Here is a 16,253-nt window from a genome sequence, read left to right on the forward strand (position 1 = left end):
CAATTTTGCAACAGGAAGTCTGTACAGCTCCTCCAGGCAGTAGCTGTGAAGGAAATGCCTGTGTCTCAGAAACTTGTTTCCATGTGTTCATGACACTTTTGCATCCAGGCCCCATTATTTACAAAGTTATGCATTTTGCAAGCTCACAGTACCTTATTCTTCATAATTATGAATGCATGCAATGACATTTCATCCTTTCATGTGAAAATTCTAAGCTTCATTGTAAAATAAACGTTAAGACTTGAAAATCGGCCTACAATTTGAAATGAAAGGATCAAAAATGTCAGACATTGCAGAATACTGGTTCCTAATAGAGCTCTTTTTATTTGTTCACTGTTCTTCAGTCATTTTTGTTGGTTTGTTACAAAATGCAGTCTTGACTCTTTATTTAAACAGTACTTAAGCTAAACTGTTCATGCCATGCAAAAATAACATTTTATGCACTTTTTTTGGGGAGGGCTTCCCATTTTTTTAGTTCACAGGCATTATTAACCGCATTTTTAAGAAACAAGTTTTGTTTTTGTTTTTTTTTTCAATTTATTGCTTTTGTAACTAGTCACATGCTGGTTTCACGTGTGGGACAATAACCTGTGTCTCCTGGGTTGGAATGAATTTCTGGGGCAAACAAGTGATTTTCCATCTTGCACCCTTCTTGACTACTGTCCTTTTTGACTTCACTCACAGCATGGTAAATGTCTTGCCTACAGTTGTGACCTGTGTCCTGCGGGGAGGAAGAGCCCATACTGCCCTCTTCTCTTAAAGGGTCTCTCCCATTACTAGGCTTATCTGCAAAGCAATTTGGGCTGGAGTCCACCTGCTTCTCCTCCCTTGCCCCTGGGAGCTCTAAGAAGTCTTCGTCGTCACCAGTATCTATTTCAGTGAAGCTCCTCCTCTCTCTTGAAGAGAAAGGGAACAGTTTCTGCTTGGGAAACCTGGGGGACAGCCCTTTGGAAGGTCCCTGACAAGGCGCTGAAACCTCAGTTCCCAGCAAGGGTCTGTCTCCCTGGGAGGGGGTTTCTTCTAAGAGGATGGTACTGATGTGCTGCGGGGTAGTGAGCGAAAAGTCAGCTGTCGTGACTGGCAGTGGCCTGGCTGTGCTGGGCGGGGTCTGTGGTGCACTGCCTCTATTTTCCTTAAAGTTCACTTTGAGGGATCTGGACTTTAGTGGGTTGCTGCCTTTTAGAGAGCTCTTAGGACTGTCGGTGGCATTGTCAGACTGCAAAGGACTATGTAGCCCACACTGGGAGCCACTGGCATCGAGGTTCACAGTCATGTCAACTGGGGCATACTCCAGCATGCCATCCCTGGCAGCAGGCCCTTTCTCTCTGGATAGAGTTAGAAACGGGGGGCCCCTAGCTCTTTGGTGCTCTTCTGTCCCTGGGAGGTCGGTTGGGAACTTCATCTGCAAGTGAGAGGCGGAGGGCGGCGGCAGCGGCGATCTCTCTGTCTCTGTGAAGTCGGTGGCACAGCTGGTGAAGCTGTCGATGCTGGAGGTGCTCTTCATGTCCACAATGACCTCGGTCTGTGCCACGGCCAGCTGCTCCTGTGGACACACCACTTCTTCCATTTCAATCTCTTCTTCATATGCAGATGGCCTCTCAGGCTTTTCTTGGCAGTCTGGGTTTGGGTGAGAATGAGGCTGTGTCTTGGTGATTTCATTGTATAGCATCTCCAGTTTCTGGGCACTCAGATGCTGTGGGCTGGAGGAAGACGTGTTGTTCAGCTGCTCGTGGGAGTCTTTTTGGCTAACCTCCTGGTACTTATTCTCGAAAGACTTGTTGGAGCTTGTTTCCGACAGAGCCTTCCTGGCCCACTTCCACCGGCTTGGCGACAGGTGATTATCGTCGGCGGAGTCCTTTGTGTTGGCGGACTCTCCGGCCTTCTCAACAGCCACATCTATCAGTTCCATACTTCGAGCGAAGGCATCTTTTAAGTTCATAGAAACGATGCTTCCGTTCCTTTTGGCCCGCTCAAGAGCCTCCCTCCTTTTAATTGCTTTCTCTTGGCGTTTCTGCTCCTTGTAAAACTCAGAAAAATTGTTCACAATAATTGGGATAGGAAGGGCAATAACCAGAACCCCAGCAATACAGCACAGGCCTCCCACAATTTTCCCTAGTAATGTTTTAGGGTAAATGTCACCATAGCCAACAGTGGTCATGGTGATGGTGGCCCACCAAAATGATGCAGGGATACTGGTGAACTTGGTAGCATCTTCATCCTTCTCAGCAAAAAATACCAGGCTGGAAAATATCATTATCCCCATGGCCAGAAACAATATCAACAAGCCCAATTCATTGTAACTCCGCCTAAGGGTGAAACCCAGAGACTGCAGGCCTGTTGAATGCCTGGCGAGTTTCAGGATCCTGAGGATGCGCATGATTCGGAAGATCTGGACCACGCGCCTCACGTTTTGGAACTGCAGCACGCTCTTGTTGGACTCCGTCAGAAAAATGGTGACATAGTACGGCAAGATGGCCAGCAAATCAATGACATTCAGTGGGCCTTTGAAGAACTTCCATTTATTTGGTGAGGATAAGAATCGCAAAAGGTACTCCATGGTAAACCATGCAATACACACAGCCTCCACGTGTGCTAATTGGCGGTTGTCATTGAGTTGTCCAAATTCGTCCGTTTCCTGCAGCTCCGGCAGCGTATTGAGAGACAAAGCAATGGTGGAAAGCACAATGAACAGGATAGACACGATGGCCAGGATCTGGAAAAGAGAAAAGTCCAAGTCAGCAAATCCTCTTAGTTGCTTAGGCAGCTAGGAGACAGATGGGTCGGTGATTGTTTAACTAATATGGAATGCTCCAAGTTCTTCCAAGAAGATTATAAGAAGGTAATTTTACAACTTAAAATTCCCTGACTAACACAAATACTTCATTTAGAAGCCTAATGTATATTTAAATTCCATTCACCCCCTCCGCACTCATTGTTCTTAGGAACATGTATGGGCATCCAACATTTGGATGAGGGCCACATATGGCTGGAATAGTTTTTGGGGGGATTAATTATCTCTCCTCTCCTAGTTATCTGTATTTTTCTCTCTTAACCACCTGGTTTGTGTTTTGTTAAGGGAATTGTCTTACATGCCATGTAAGCTAGAGAGAATTGATGATCGCTAGGAATTTCATTCTACAATTAAAAATATAAACTCTGACCGACACCTGGAGAGAGAACATGGCACTCAGTATAACAATGCTTCTTCTAAGAACAGGTACTATTCATGTGGCAAGCACTGACATCAGAACCAAGTTAGTATGGCCTTTGTCCTCAGATGTGTGGACTTCTGGCCAGCATCATGTGGAAAAGGAAGATTATATGCTAACTTCAAAGAGTGCAGGAAGGTTTCATAAAGAAGAGTTTGAAGAACAACCGTGATGATTTCAGTGCAGGGCTGACATTCCAGGTGGCATGATGTCAGACATGGAAGGAAAGAGGAAGAGCTTAGAATGAAGTAAGGAGAGGACTAGTGACTGGGTTTTAGAGTCAGGCAGTCTGAGCTCTGACCCTGGCTTTACCACTTATTGGGTGACCTTGGGCAATTTATTTAACCTTTCTGTCTCAAAGTACAGATCTGTTGAATAAAGGCAACAATCATAGCTACTTCGCAGCTGTTATAAAAATTACATGGTACACAGACATCACTAAATAAATGAAATGACCCAGAACTGCAGTCTGGAAGGACAAAGGCCAAGGACAGGTATGTGGAATATCTGTAAAGCCATATAGGACATAGATAGCCCAGGTGGGGATTTTCTCACCAAATCCCAGTGTTCTAGATTTATGGGGCAAGCAGAAGGATGCAGATTTGAGGGTAGGGCAAAGGAAGTGCTTCTTTGCTTAAATTGTGTATTTAGTATACTCAATTCTTGGTGGAGAAGGAAACCTCTCTTACCTAGGTTAGGTCTGGCTTGGTTTCATCTGACCTTTGTCAGTGACCTTGGTGGGAGGTGTCATTGGTTTCAGTTATCATATGTAGCACTGAGAAAAATATTCTGAAGTGACTGTTTCATTTAGAGATTGAGCATCTAGTAAACATTCCAAAGGGCAGTGATTAGACATTTTGACACCACACAGCTCAGTACACATTAGATTGTTAAAAAATTAGTTTACATCAGGACTTCTTACTTCTTCCTCCCTGCATTTTCTTCTTTTTGATCTCTCTAAATTTCTCCACTTCTAGGTTATTCTCCTTTCACTTCCTCCTTTCTCCTCTTATGTCTCCTTTACTTTTTTTTTTTTTTTTTTTTTTTTGCGGGGGGTGACGGGGGAAAGGTTTTGCTCTGTCATCCAGGCTGGAGTGCAGTGGTGCAATCTCAGCTCACTAGCTCACTGCAACCTCTGCCTCCCAGGCTCAAGTGATCCTCTGGCCTTGACCTCAGCCACCTGAGTAGCTGGGACTACAGGTATGCACCACCATGCTCAGCTAATTTTTTTTTTGTATTTTTAGTAGATACGGGGTGTCGCCCTGCTGCCCAGGCTGGTCTTGTGATCCACCTGCCTCGGCCTCCCAAAGTGCTGGGAGCCACTGTGCCTGGCCCCTTTATATCTTTCATTGTTTTCTTCTTCCTCTTCTTCCAGCTTCCATCTTTCCTCCTTAAATTGCTATAAAGTGAAACAATAGTATAATGCATTTCAGAATGTGTTGTAGAGTAAATAAAGATTTATGGACCTTTAACTTAAAGTGCAGTGTTTTATTATTAGTGTTTTATACTTTTTTTCTTAGAACTAGGTTAAATACTTTCTACTTGAGAGTATTTCAGAATTTTCTTTAAAAATATGGATCAGTGTATCACAATAGAAAAATAAAGGTCCTCTTTAACTCCTCTAAGAGGCTGTGAAGGCTAAAGTTAGAAACTCCCTTGAGAAGATTTAGATACATCCCTGGCTAATAGATTCAGATGGTTTTAAAGGCAAGTTGGGAATGCTCACCTTGAATCCCTACCCTCAGAAGCCAATGGCAGGGTAACATGTACAATATTCTGCCACTAAAATATTCCTGAAAAATCAATGGTCAGATCCCATCCATTCCTATGCTCTTATCATAAGGAACCAAGATATTTTTTCGGGAGGTCACGCTGTTGCTAATACATCTTTGGGCATTTTAAGTATTGGGATTACTGCCATTCTTCTTGTACTGACAATCCATACTCTAGATTTTCTATATCTAATCTGTTCATTTGTTAATATTGAATGCATTTTACTGACATGTATTTATCACTTCAAAGAGAGGAGAGAAGTAGAAATGCAAATGAATCCATTCTATTGTCTTCCACCTTTTGGCAAAGGATAAAGTGAAAGGTCCAAGGGGGCCTTCAGTCCTTGATTCCACAATTAGAGCTAGACTGTAGGTCACTTTACTTCTGCAGCTAATTTTGGGAAATGATGATGAAACACAATAGAGTCTTGCTGTAGTCTATTGTCTAGTTCACCACAGCTTAACAAATATGACCACTTTAACACTTGGAAATTTAGCGTATGCAGAACAGGATTTAGGACACATTCTTGAAGACAAATAGTTACTAAAGGAAAAACTAATCATTCAAGCCCTTAGCCATTCCATATTCACATTAAAGAAAACCATAGGTACTGAAGTGCATTATTATCTTTCTCATGTTGAAATTCAATTTGTCAAAACCCATTTGCTCTCAATTTAGAGGAAGGACTTATTTTAAACATCTTGTGAAGCTTGGAGTTCTCCCAGAAAGACAGCACTTTAGATAAATGATTCAATAAATACCAAGGTGATGTGTGGTGCAATGAGCCAAATGCAAGTTTATTGTCTTATTATAGAGTTTTTTTTAACACAATAAATATAATAAATGTGAAATTTTGCTTTAAGCTTGAGGATGCACTTCAAAACATGAATATTTACTTTATAGCAAGCTCTTATGGCACTTATGTGGCAAGCCAGGTCTCACTAATGCAGGCCTCCACAACAATTGTTTCAGCACTGACTGAGTGGTTAAGTTATATACTAAAAGCTGAAAGAGCCAATGCCCTTATATAAAGGTTGGACTGCAACAAAAGCCCACCAAGAGTTTTGCCCAGGCCTTTCCTGGGCCTTGAAGCATGACAAGATAATGAAGGAATTCTTAACAGGACCTGTTTAGGATTAAACAAGTTTTATAGGGGGTCTAAGGAAACTCCCCAGGTCTTCACAAACAAGTTTTCTGGGGGTCTGAAGGAACTCCCCAAACTTCAGTGATTTAGCAGGAGACAAGGGTAACCACCCCAGCACCTGGAACCATTTAGATTAGGTAAATTTACTGCGGCTCCAGAGGAAGGTCTTCAGGACTCAGGCCTTTGTTATAAATTAAAAGAAGTTAATCACTTATGTCTTTAGATGAATGCACACTTACACGTAGACATATAGCTTGGAAGGTATATAAGCTCTGGAAAACTTTGTAATTTTGAGTTGGTCTGGGGATAATTTCCAGGCCTTCTCCCTGTACCTGGTTACAGAAATAAACTCTCTCCCTTCCCAGTTCCTCTGCATTTCATTATTGGGCCAGGAGAATAAGCAGCCTCACCCTTGGTTTGGTCCGGGAACACTTAGGTATTGCTTCACTTACCACAACCATTCACAGGTTAGAATCTCATTGTCTCAGGTGTTTGTTTGTTTGTTTGTTTGTTTTTGAGACAGTGTCTGGCTCTGTTGCCCAGGCTGGAGTGCAGTGGCACGATCTTGGCTCACTGCAACCTCCACCTCCCAGACATAAGCGATTCTTGTGCCTCAGCCTCCCAAGTAGCTGGGAATACAGGTGTGCACCACCATGCCCAGCTAATTTTTGTATTTTTAGTAGCGACAGCATTTCACCACGTTGGCCAGGCTGGTCTCAAATGCCTGGCCTCAAGTTGATTCACCCACCTTGGCCTCTCAAAGTGGTGGGATTACAGGCATAAGTCACCATGCCCCACCTGCCTCAGGTTTTTAATCCCTTTCACCTCCAACAACTGACCTCTAGAGCTGGCAGGAGTGAACTATTTCAGCTCTAGCAAACAGAATTATGTGCAAAAATCACAAGCATTCTTATACACCAATAACAGACAGAGAGCCAAATCATGAGTGAACTCCCATTCACAACTGCTTCAAAGAAAATAAAATACCTAGGAATCCAACTTACAAGGGATGTGAAGGACCTCTTCAAGGAGAACTACAAACCACTGCTCAATGAAATAAAAGAGGACACAAACAAATGGAAGAACATTCCATGCTCATGGATAGGAAGAATCAATATTGTGAAAATGGCCATACTGCCCAAGGTAATTTATAGACTCAATGCCATCCCCATCAAGCTACCAATGACTTTCTTCACAGAATTGGAAAAAACTACCTTAAAGTTCATATGGAACCAAAAAAGAGCCCCCATTGCCAAGTCAATCCTAAGCCAAAAGAACAAAGCTTGAGGCATCATGCTACCTGACTTCAAACTATACTACAAGACTACAGTAACCAAAACAGCATGGTACTGGTACCAAAACAGAGATATAGATCAATGGAACAGAACAGAGCCCTCAGAAATAATACCACACATCTACAACTATCTGATCTTTGACAAACCTGACAAAAACAAGAAATGGGGAAAGGATTCCCTATTTAACAAATGGTGCCGGGAAAACTGGCTAGCCATTAGTAGAAAGCTGAAACTGGATCCCTTCCTTACACCTTACACAAAAGTTAATTCAAGATGGATTAAAGACTTAAATGTTAGACCTAAAACCATAAAAACCCTAGAAGAAAACCTAGGCAATACCATTCAGGACATAGGCATGGGCAAGGACTTCATGTCTAAAACACCAAAAGCAATGGCAACAAAAACCAAAATTGACAAATGGGATCTAATTAAACTAAAGAGCTTCTGCACAGCAAAAGAAACTACCGTCAGAGTGAACAGGCAACCTACAAAATGAGAGAAAATTTTTCCAATCTACTCATCTGACAAAGGGCTAATATCCAGAATCTACAATGAACTCAAACAAATTTACAAGAAAAAAACAACCCCATCAACAAGTGGGTGAAGGATATGAACAGACACTTCTCAAAACAAGACTTTATGCAGCCAACAGACACATGAAAAAATGCTCATCATCACTGGCCATCAGAGAAATGCAAATCAAAACCACAATGAGATACCATCTCACACCAGTTAGAATGGCGATCATTAAAAAGTCAGGAAACAACAGGTGCTGGAGAGGATGTGGAGAAATAGGAACACTTTTACACTGTTGATGGGACTGTAAACTGGTTCAACCATTGTGGAAGTCAGTGTGGTGATTCCTCAGGTATCTAGAACTAGAAATACCATTTGACCCAGCCATCCCATTACTGGGTATATACCCAAAGGACTATAAATCATGCTGCTATAAAGACATATGCACACGTATGTTTATTGTGGCACTATTCACAATAGCAAAGACTTGGAACCAACCCAAATGTCCAACAATGATAGACTAGATTAAGAAAATGTGGCACATATACACCATGGAATACTATGCAGCCATAAAAAATGATGAGTTCATGTCCTTTGTAGGGACATGGAGGAAGCTGAAAACGATCATTCTCAGCAAACTATTGCAAGGACAAAAAACCAAACATCGCACGTTCTCACTCATAGGTGGGAATTGAACTATGAGAACACAGGGACACAGGAAGGGGGATATCACACACTGGGGCCTGTTGTGGGGTGGGGGGAGGGGGGAGGGATACCATTAGGAGATATACCTAATGTAAATGACGAGTTAATGGGTGCAGCACACCAACATGGCATATGTATACATATGTAACAAAGCTGCACCTTGTGCACCTGTACCCTAGAACTTAAAGTATAATAATAAAAAAAAATAAAAAAAAAACAATTATATGTGTATACAGCCAGGGAAGTGGAGATTCCAAACAACTAACTGCGTGATGTTGGTTAAACCCTTTGGAAATTTGGATTAGGTCATCTGCAAGGTCACTTAACCTCTAACATTTGGTGATTCTCTGTCTAAACTAAAACATTTTACTAATTCCAGTCATGTCTGTCAACCAAACCCAGGACAAGTCACAGTTGATGCTGTTATTTTAGTTGAATGTCCAAAGTAAATTTTTGTTACATAATGAGTAAAACATTCAAAAGAGAAGACTGAAAAATATTGTGCTGTGTATATTCTAAGCATTTAGTTACTGGGAATAGACATTCTTTCTGGATACAACCCTTTTTCTCCCTTGAATCACCTGGATGATTACGTTATTTCTTCACTTAGAGACAGATATTTGCAGGATCACAGGGAGTTCAGAAGAGGGCTCCCAGCACTCGCATTAGTAGGGACCAACATTGGTTGTATTGATTTCTGTTTGTGGGAGGAAGTAAAGCAGCCGGAGACTTGCCTCAATTGAACCAGCTTGTTGATTTTAGTCCTTTGAAGATAATGGACGTTTTGTGGTGGAAAGAAGCACAGGACCAGCAATTCAAACACATGGTTCTACCTCCGCTTGCTGCATGCACAAGCCAGGTCCCTCTGTGAGCTTCAGTTCTCTCATCTGCAAAATGAGGTGCCTCATGCTTGCCTCGGTTGCCTCAGAGGGTTATTAAGGCTCAAACTGGATCATGCACATGAAAGCATCCTGCCAAGTGCAGAATGTGATAAGTGTAAGAAATGCTGGAGATGTGTTTGGAAAATGCCTTTAGCCAGCATTGGGAAACAATAAAGAAAAACTGTTTATCTCCCAGTTAAATACAATTCCAGAACTATTTAATGCTCATTTTTAACACTTTCAAACACATTCACTTAAGCAATGGTTTGCATGACAAACCTAGACAATTGAATCTTTTTTTCCTTAGGACTGAACTATCTAGTTTGCCAATGTTTATTAAAGAGTTAAACTGAGGTTTCTCCAGGTGAACTTGACCTGTCTCATGTCTTAAAATATGTTTTTTATAAAACTGTGTGTGTGTGTGTGTGTGTCTGTGTGTGTGTTCCATGTAATTGAAAGTAAAGCCCCACAGGAAAGTAATAAAGGGTCATAAAAATGTAAACTTAAGAATGCTATATATTCCATTTAATAAATGTATATTTGCAAACATAATTTGTTAAACTACCACATACACATACATACAACATCTTAGATATGTGGAGATCTAGAACAAAATAAGAAAGTGGAGGTGGCTCATGCCTGTAACCCCAGCACTTTGGGAGGCCAAGGCGCACGGATCACTTGAGGTGAGGAGTTCGAGACCAGCCTGGCCAACATGGTGAAACCTTGTCTCTACCAAAAAATAAAAATAAATTAGTCAGGTGTGGTTACGTGTGCCTGTAGTCCCAGCTACTTGGGTGACTGGAGCATAAGAATCACTTGAACCCAGGAGATGGAGATTGCAGTGAGCCGAGATTGCGTCACCGTACTCCAGCCTGGGTGACAGAGGAAGACTCTGTCTCAAAAAAAAAAAAAAAAAAAGAAAGAAAGTGGAAAGAAGTCCTTACTTTGCTCCTTATCAGTTTTTAGCTCTTTGAAAAGATAATTCATGAAAACCTGAGGGAGAAAAAACAGATTTTGAATACTTGGAATGTTTTGAATTTTTACACCAGAGTATTTATGGCTCTATTCAGATTCTATAACACTCTTCTTTTTCCTGTTGGAAAAGTGTTTTGTTTGGTCTCAGGATAATGCTAATCATAAATCTTTTTTGAGAGGGAGGCCTTAAAGGATTCATGGAGGTTTCTACACAGAAAAGGGATAAAGGGCATTACAGACTGAGGAAAATGGTGGGCAAAGGCTTTGAAGCCCAAAAGATGATGGTTTGCTCAGAAAATTCCAAGTACTTTTGTGTGGCTGGGGGCATCCATAAAGAGGCATGACACATAGGGGTTTGTGATTATTTCAGGACTGCTGCATATAAGGGTATAGGCTGTAAACTGGTCAATTCCAGAAAGAACCCATCAAGAGATTATAACGTGAATGATGCCTCTATCTTTTGTGCAGTGCACAACTTGCACAACCAATTGAGAGAGCCTTGATTTCAGAGAATTGAGTAGTGTGGTGTGGTTGAATGCAGGTAGAGGCACAGAAAAGAGTGGGGGGTCGGTGCAGTGGCTCATGCCTGTAATCCCAGCACTTTGGGAGACCAAGTCTGGTGGGTCATCTGTGGTCAGGAGTTCAAGACCAGCCTGACCAACACAGTGAAACCCTGTCTCTACTAAACATACAAAAATTAGCCAGGCATTGTGGCATGTGCCTGTAATCCCAACTACTTGGGAGGCTGAAGCAGGAGAATTGCTTGAACCTGGGAGGTGGAGGTTGTAGTGAGCCAAGATCGCACCACTGCACTCCAGCCTGAGCAACACAGAAAGATTCCATCTCAAAAGAAAAAAAAAAAGAAAGAAAAGAGTGGGGGTGAGACACTTCTGGAGAGTTGGATGATAGATAAATTCTGAAGGGTACTCGGTGTAGTGATGAAGAGTTTGACACGCTTCCTTCTATAGACCAGTTTTCCTCAAGGTGTGGTCCCCAGAACAACCGCATCACTCCAGCAGCACTGGCTTTATGTGGTAACTTGCTGGAAAGGCTAATTCTCCGGCCCCACTCCATGCCTCCTGGATCAGAAACTCCAAGGAAAGTCCCAGCAATCTGTGTTTTAACAAGTTCTCCAGGTGATTCTGATGCTTGCCAAAGCTTGAGGACGCTGCTGTAAGGAGTAAAAGCCATTCGAGGAATTCAGGCAAGGCAAAGCTATGCTCAGATTTGCATTTCACAGATTACTGACTGTAATGCATAGGACTGATGGGGGGCGCAGGGTGCAGCTGAAGATAAGACAATACGTTTTTAATGCCATGGCAGCAGCAAAGGGAAAGAAGGGGATACATTATTCAAATATATATGAAGTAGAATCTCGACCCTGCTTGCTATGGAGACAGAAGGATCTAGGACTTCCCACGTTTATGATAAAATTTACCGGGAAGATTGAGTAGCTCCAACAAATCTCCACTATTATCTTACAGATGTAGAAAGAGAGTGATCCTTGACTTAAATCATCATTTATCTTTCCAAATAATATTTCTTTATGTTAAGAAAAGCTAATGGGTGCTGGGCTTAATATCTAAGTCATGGGATGATCTGTGCAGCAAACCACCATGGAACACGTTTACCTATGTAACAAACATGCATATCCTACACATGTATCCCTGAACTTAAAATAAAAGTTGGATATTAAAAAAAAGAAATGATAAAATGAAAATAATAAATGTGAACACATTTTAACTAGATTTTATAAGTTGAGAGCAAGATAAATAAAGTTTATGTGTTCTGGAAAAAATATTTCCTCATGTTAAAGAGTATTCTAATAAGAACTTTAGGTTATGAAATTTCTCTTAAACATTTCTTTCTCTTTTTCCTTCAACATTTATTTTAAGTTGTTGGGTACATGTGCAGGATGTGCAGATTTGTTACACAGATAAATGTGGTTTGCTGCACAGATCAACCCATCACCTAGGTATTGAGCCCAGCATCCCTTAGCTATTCTTCCTGATGCTCTCCCTCCCCCAACCCCCAGCCCTGACAGGCCCCAGTGTGTGTTGTTCCCCACAATGTGTCCATGTGTTCTCATCTTTCAGCTCCTACTCATAAGTAAGAACATGTGGTGTTTGTTTTTTTGTTCCTAAGTTACTTTGCTGAGGATAATGGCTTCCAGCTCCATGCATGTCCCTGCAAAGGACATGATCTCATTCCTTTTTATGGCTGCATAGTATTCCATGGTGTATATGTACCACATTTTCTTTATCCAGTCTATCACCATTGATGGGCATTTGGGTTGATTCCATGTCTTTGCTACTGTGAATAGTGCTGCCATGAATATACTTGTGCATGTATTTTTACAATAGAATGATTTATATTACTTTGCGTATAAACCCAGTAATGGGATTACTGGATCAAATAGTATTTCTGCCTCTAGATCTTTGAGGAATCGCCACACTGCCTTCCACAATGGTTGAACTAATTTACATGCCCACCAACAGTGTGAAAGCATTCCCTTTTCTCCACAATTTTGCCAGCTTGGTATCTCATTGTGGTTTTGATTTGCATTTCTTTAATGATCAGTGATGTTGAGCTTTTTCTCCATATGTTTAAACATTCCTCTTTTAAACAACAGTTCATTGGTACATGAGAAAATGATGAGATAAATACTATATTATTTAACAGACCTTTCTTTTTTTATAAAATTTTATCTTAAGTGTACATTCTGAAATCACACAGGGAGAAGACCAGTTTAAGGACCTATTTATACTAGCTGTCCCCTGAAAGCATATTCATTTGTTGAATTATTTCTCTGCCACTCCAACTTCCAATTTCTGCAAGGAAGTTTTCTAAATTTCCAGAATTAAAGTGCCATTAAAAGCTGGCTTTGTTCCTTGGACACCTAGTTGGCTTCATCATCTCATCTATCACCATTAACAGAGAATTGCAGGGATTTATTTCCACCATTATCCCCATATCTAAAGACCATGTCCCAGCAGCTTGAAAGAAAGAAAAAACAAAAGCCATAATGCAATCATTTTTCCTTTTAATGAATCTCTGCAGTAAACCTCTTTTGAAAAGTACTTTTGGGGTCAGCATCATTAAGACCACATTACACAATGCCAGAAAATAGAATATACGGACGGCCATGCTGAAATGGAGTGGCTCTGCCAAGGGAAAGTCAGATAGGAGCCAAATCCAGCCGTGACTGCAGAGAGCTTGCGTGATCCACTTTATATCTGCTGTTATGGGAGGCTGCTATGCGTTCCAGGGCCCCATGAACAGTAGTGTCTCACTGAATCTTCCGTTGCAAGCATGACAGGTGTTCTTCCTGTCATGAAGCTAAGCATCACAGACAAAAGCCTTTCATTGAGTCTTATTTAGACTGTTTGGGCAGCAACCACCAAGGACTCATAATTTGAATGGGCCCAAGCACTTCTGTATTTATTAGAGACTGAGGAGGTGTTTATTGGGCAGAGAGGCCCTGTTTTTTATAGCTGTCTGATGCGGACATTTTCTGCAATCACATAGACACATTCTATTATCTGCTCCTGGGTTCTGTTGTGAGGGCTGCATAAGGCCTTGCCATTCAAAATGTGGTTCTTCAATCTTTAGCATCACCTGGGAACAGATCAGAAATGCAGAATCTCAGGCCCCACCCCAGGCCCACTGAATCAGAATCTGCATTTTAGCAAGATTCTCAAATGATTCATATGTGCATTTAAATTTGAGAGGCACTGACCTCAGACATAAATGCATACCACTTAAAAAAAATCAGAATTGGAGGTTCTCCCATACAGTTTTAACCAGCGGATCTCAGTTCTGGGGACAGGAGTGGATTCTCATGGGCTATGGGGCTTTTCAACACTGTTTAGAGGTTCTGGGATGGGTGGGTGTAATTAGCTAGAAAAAAAACCTTGGAGATGATGCTGAAGTGGTCTGTAATTCCACCCTGACCTCCTCTCCCAGCCTGTGCTTGACAGCCATTGCTTTAAACATTTTCACATAACACAATTCAACTTGGTAGTTGAAAGAATGCTGGATTTTGAGTCGGATGACTTGACCCTCATCCTGGTTCTGTATTACTGAATTAACTGCATGACCTGAATCAAGACACGGAGCCTGTTTCTTCATCCATAGACTGGTGCTAGTCATGACAATTACGTTTACAGAAGTAGGGTGTAGTGCTGAAATGATATAATGCATGTGAAGATGTTTTGGAACTTAGACATTTCAGTATAAATGCCAATTTTTAATGATAATTAACTACATTTTTAAAATAAACGAACTAAAGAGTTTGAGCAGAATTATTAACTACTATATAATGTTAGGGGTAGAAGAACTTTATCCTCATTACGTCCTATTTGACATTAGTGCCTCCTTTCTTAAGTAATTGCCAGTTACCCATTTCTGTGCATGTTGCTGACTAATTTCAATAAGTTTGGTACAGATAAATATATAGTCTGTAAGCCAAAAATAAAATTCTAAGCCCCCCAACCAATTGAATGGACCACCCCTACTCCTTGACTAAGGGCATTCTAAATTAACCTGAAAAGCTATTTTAGGTCATGATGGGAAGTGGGGGTTGGACATGCCTTATTATGCGCTCCACCCTTTGGAATTCAGGGACAGCTGACCAGCATATAACATTAAAGCAGAGACCTTAAGACTGACAAAGCAGACTCTGTAGCAGTAAGACACCAACATGACAGATAGCAGGCCCTAAAATAAATCTAAGTATTTTATCCCAAAACATATATCTTTGGCATATTTTGAAATGGCCCTACAATACCGTCTTTTGTGGGTAAAATCTGCATTGTGTAGAGAATTCCTTTCCATTTCTAGGTCTCCCCCCAAACCCCCTTATCCAGGAGAGAATTAACCAAGAGTCAGGTAACTTTTTAAGTCTTATAAGAAACACAATCTATTCTTTCTGAAGCCTTCTACCTGAAGGCTTCCTCTGCATAATAAAAACCTTCCTCTCCACAACCCTTTATCTTAACCCAGACAGTCCCTTTTATTGATTCCAGGTTTTTAGACAAACTCTTTCAGCCAATTGGCAATCAGGAAATCTTTGAATCCACCTATGACCTGGAAGCTCCCCCAACCCCCCAACCCCCACTACCTGAGTTGTCCTGCCTTTCCAGACAAAACCAATGTACATCTTACATATATTGTTTGATTCAAGTCTTATGTCTCCCTAAAACATATAAAACCAAGCTGTAGCCCAACCACCTTGGGCACCCATTATCAGGACCTCCTGAGGCTGTGCCATGGGCATGTCCTTAACCTTGACAAAATAAGCTTCTAAATTGATTGAGACCTGTTTCAGATCCTTTTTGGTTTACAGATCCCTTTGGGAAATCAGGATACTGGGTTGAATAGTGTAATGGTCTGAATGCTTATGTCCCTCCAAAGTTCGTGTGTTGACACTTAATCCACAATGAAATAATACTAAGAGGTGGGGCCTTTTGGGAAGTGATTGAGACAGAGAGGGTCTACACTCATGAATGGAATTTGTGCCCTCATAAGACAGGCTGAAGAGAGCATTCCTGCGTTTTCCACCATGTGAGGACACATCAGTGATGCTCCATCTTTGAAGCAAAAAGTGAGCCCTTACCAGAACCTGAATCTTCTGGAGTATTCATCATAGAATTTCCAGGCTTCAGAACTGAGAAATTAATTTCCATTGTTTATAAATTACACAGTCTAAGGTATTTTGTTATAGCAGCAGGAATGGACTAAGGCAAATGGC

At 41.3% G+C, this 16,253-nt stretch overlaps 1 protein-coding gene across 2 annotated transcripts in view; it reads right to left on the reverse strand.

The window, feature by feature from the left end:
- Positions 1-298: 298 nt before the first annotated feature.
- The window catches only part of KCNB2 (potassium voltage-gated channel subfamily B member 2), a 407,231-nt gene continuing 391,276 nt past the window's right edge, over positions 299-16,253 (reverse strand). For both annotated transcript variants that reach the window (XM_055348265.2, XM_004047145.4), the window contains exon 3: positions 299-2,713. In XM_055348265.2, the coding sequence (XP_055204240.2) occupies positions 557-2,713 (2,157 nt within the window). In that variant the 3' untranslated portion in view covers positions 299-556. The remainder of the gene's footprint in view (positions 2,714-16,253) is intronic.

Source organism: Gorilla gorilla, chromosome 7 (assembly GCF_029281585.2).
Source record: "Gorilla gorilla gorilla isolate KB3781 chromosome 7, NHGRI_mGorGor1-v2.1_pri, whole genome shotgun sequence".
NCBI lineage: Eukaryota > Metazoa > Chordata > Mammalia > Primates > Hominidae > Gorilla > Gorilla gorilla.